The 2,500-nt window shown below is 37.7% G+C and overlaps 1 protein-coding gene across 2 annotated transcripts in view; it reads right to left on the bottom strand.

Moving 5' to 3' along the window:
- Window positions 1-2,500, bottom strand: part of nmdyn-D7 (nucleoside diphosphate kinase homolog 7) — a 17,114-nt gene that overhangs the window by 2,132 nt on the left and 12,482 nt on the right. For both annotated transcript variants that reach the window (XM_086542474.1, XM_086542473.1), the window contains 3 exons: window positions 2,026-2,140; window positions 1,732-1,865; window positions 251-361 (listed from right to left, as the gene is read on the bottom strand). In XM_086542474.1, coding sequence (XP_086398600.1) covers window positions 251-361; window positions 1,732-1,865; window positions 2,026-2,140 — 360 coding nt within the window. The remainder of the gene's footprint in view (window positions 1-250; window positions 362-1,731; window positions 1,866-2,025; window positions 2,141-2,500) is intronic.

The raw sequence follows: 2,500 nt of genomic DNA, 5'->3' as shown, positions 1-2,500 counted from the left end.
AAGGCTACAGGAATATCTATTCAGATAGATTTACTTCATCAAATAATCACCTAGCAATCTCTGACCAAATCATCTATAAATTTTCTAAGCACCTCAACACTTTCTTTACAGATTTAAATCAATATGCCACCCAATATTGGCTCTCACAAATAAAGAATAATGCTAATACAAATGATTAAATAAAAATGACATAAACAATAATCCTTCACAGTCATAAAGCTAATATCATGAAATAAAAAAATTCACTAACCGGATCGGCTGGTCCCACAAATTCCCGAAACTTAATTGGAGTCTGTCCTGCATGGATGCTCGTGATCTCTATGGCAACTGAAGGCCCTGAGATCAACTGCTGTACCATACCCTGTTAAAGACAGTTGTATTTTTTATTGCAATGTGTCTTAATTTCTCTATTTGTCATTGTCCTCACAAAAAAAGAAGAATAAAAGATAAAAAAAATATATACATACCGTGTGTGTGCGTGCGTGCGTGTGTGTGTGTGTGTGTGTGTGTGTGTGTGTGTGTGTGTGTGTGTGTGTGTGTGTGCGTGTGCGTGTGCGTGTGCGTGTGCGTGTGCGTGTGCGTGTGTGTGTGCGTTTGCATGTTTGTGTGCGTGTGTGTGTGCATGTGTCTATAACTATATCTATCTATCTCTACATACATACACACACACACACACACACACACACACACACACACACACATACACACACACATGAAATTTTCTATATTCTGTCTATATTCATGTCTCTGAAATATTTTTAGGTGTAAAATTCACGGGATGTTTAACAAGTATAGGTTTTACCAGAAAACATCAATATCAATCATCAACATCTATAAATCTAATACTCATTTTATAAAAAAAAACTACAAAAAAGATGGAGAGGTAAATATAAAGAAAAGGAAAAAGAAGAGGAGGAACTTGATGAAGAAAAAGCAACGTTTTCTACTTCTAAGCCCCTTTGAGGACACTTTGGTCATCAATTCACCCTAATGAGGAAGGTATTCATTATTCACACATTACCACATCAAATATAAGATAATACAGACAATGATGTAAAATCAGGTACTCTGTTTTATAATGAAAAATGCCACATGCTATCTTTATTCTATCTCAACCCTCTCTGGACGGGTGGTACACTACTGTACCGCTTATTCAAAAGCCCGGTGGCTGGGCGGCACAATATGGTGCCAGCCATTTAATTGATTTAGGCCTAAGCGTTCGAGAGCCCCGGCATTGTGACATGCAAGGCTGGAATGCCCCCGTTGTGAGTGAGTTAATATCAAAGTGACAAATGCCCAAGGTTGACAGTGACACTTTGGAGTTTACTGACATCATCCCCTATCACTTTTATTAGTTCTTTGGGGTGAGATATATGCAACTGCTGCTTATCCCTGAATTTTAAGAAAAAGAGGAGGAAGAAAAGGATAAAAAACTAAATATGTAAAAGAAAAGAAAAAGATCAAAGAGAGAGAGAGAGAAAGTGAGAGAGAGAGAGAGAGAGAGAGAGAGAGAGAGAGAGAGAGAGAGAGAGAGAGAGAGAGAGAGAGAGAGAGAGAGAGAGAGAGAGAGAGAGAGAGAGAGAGAGAGCAAGAAATAGGAAGAGAAGAGAAACAAAATGATAAAGAGAAAAGAATATGTAATAATGACAATAAACATAACAATGATCATAACAGTCAAAGTGATCATTGACATTTCATTAAAAAGATGCCAACATCAGCACCATCACTTACCGGGTACTCACTAACCACACCTTTGTACACCTCCAAAAACTCTTCTGCTTGAATTTTGTCCATGCGGAACATCTGGAGAGCTGACACTTCAAATCCTTCGTCTTTTAAGGCTTTGAGTATGCTGCCCAAGTTACCTATTAATGACGAAGAATAATAAGGTTTAAAATGGATGTGTATCAACTGGGTTTGATAATGTTTCCTTTAAATTATATGTGACACTTTCTATATCTACAAATATTGCCCATAGATTCTAAAATCTAAACAAATTGCAATTTCTACATTTCGTTCACTTACCCTCTGCTATTGCATGGGGTTTAATAATGCAACATGTATTGTTCAGGAATCGTGCTGTGGTCTGGGGTACCATTACATCATGAACTTTGGACGATGGGAAGAAGAATTCTATTTCCTGGAAAAACATTAATAATGTAGTTGTTTAAACATTATTTCATAATATCATCATAATTATTCATGTCACTGTTATGATTATCATATATCTTTATAGCCCTTATACTGATATCTTCATTTTCTTTTTAACTATTACTATTGTCACTGTTATCATAAACCCGCTAACGACAGGTGACAAGATATCACATCAAGTGGTGGCAGTGTCAGCCATCCTCCTGGCCAGCATGCTGGGTGATTGGGCGTATAGTGCTTGGCAGCGGCCAGTTTGGGCGAAAATCTTGAGGGCACTAGGCTTAGGCCTTTGAAACATCCTGGCGTTTTGATCATTTGGAGCCAAAACAGCCCTGTCATTAACCCGTTA

This window comes from Penaeus japonicus, unplaced genomic scaffold (assembly GCF_977035675.1).
Source record: "Penaeus japonicus unplaced genomic scaffold, GWHDUDI00000001_assembly GWHDUDI00000012, whole genome shotgun sequence".
Lineage (NCBI taxonomy): Eukaryota > Metazoa > Arthropoda > Malacostraca > Decapoda > Penaeidae > Penaeus > Penaeus japonicus.
Note: the sequence above shows the minus strand (reverse complement) of the source record. Positions and strands in the feature narration are given on the sequence as shown.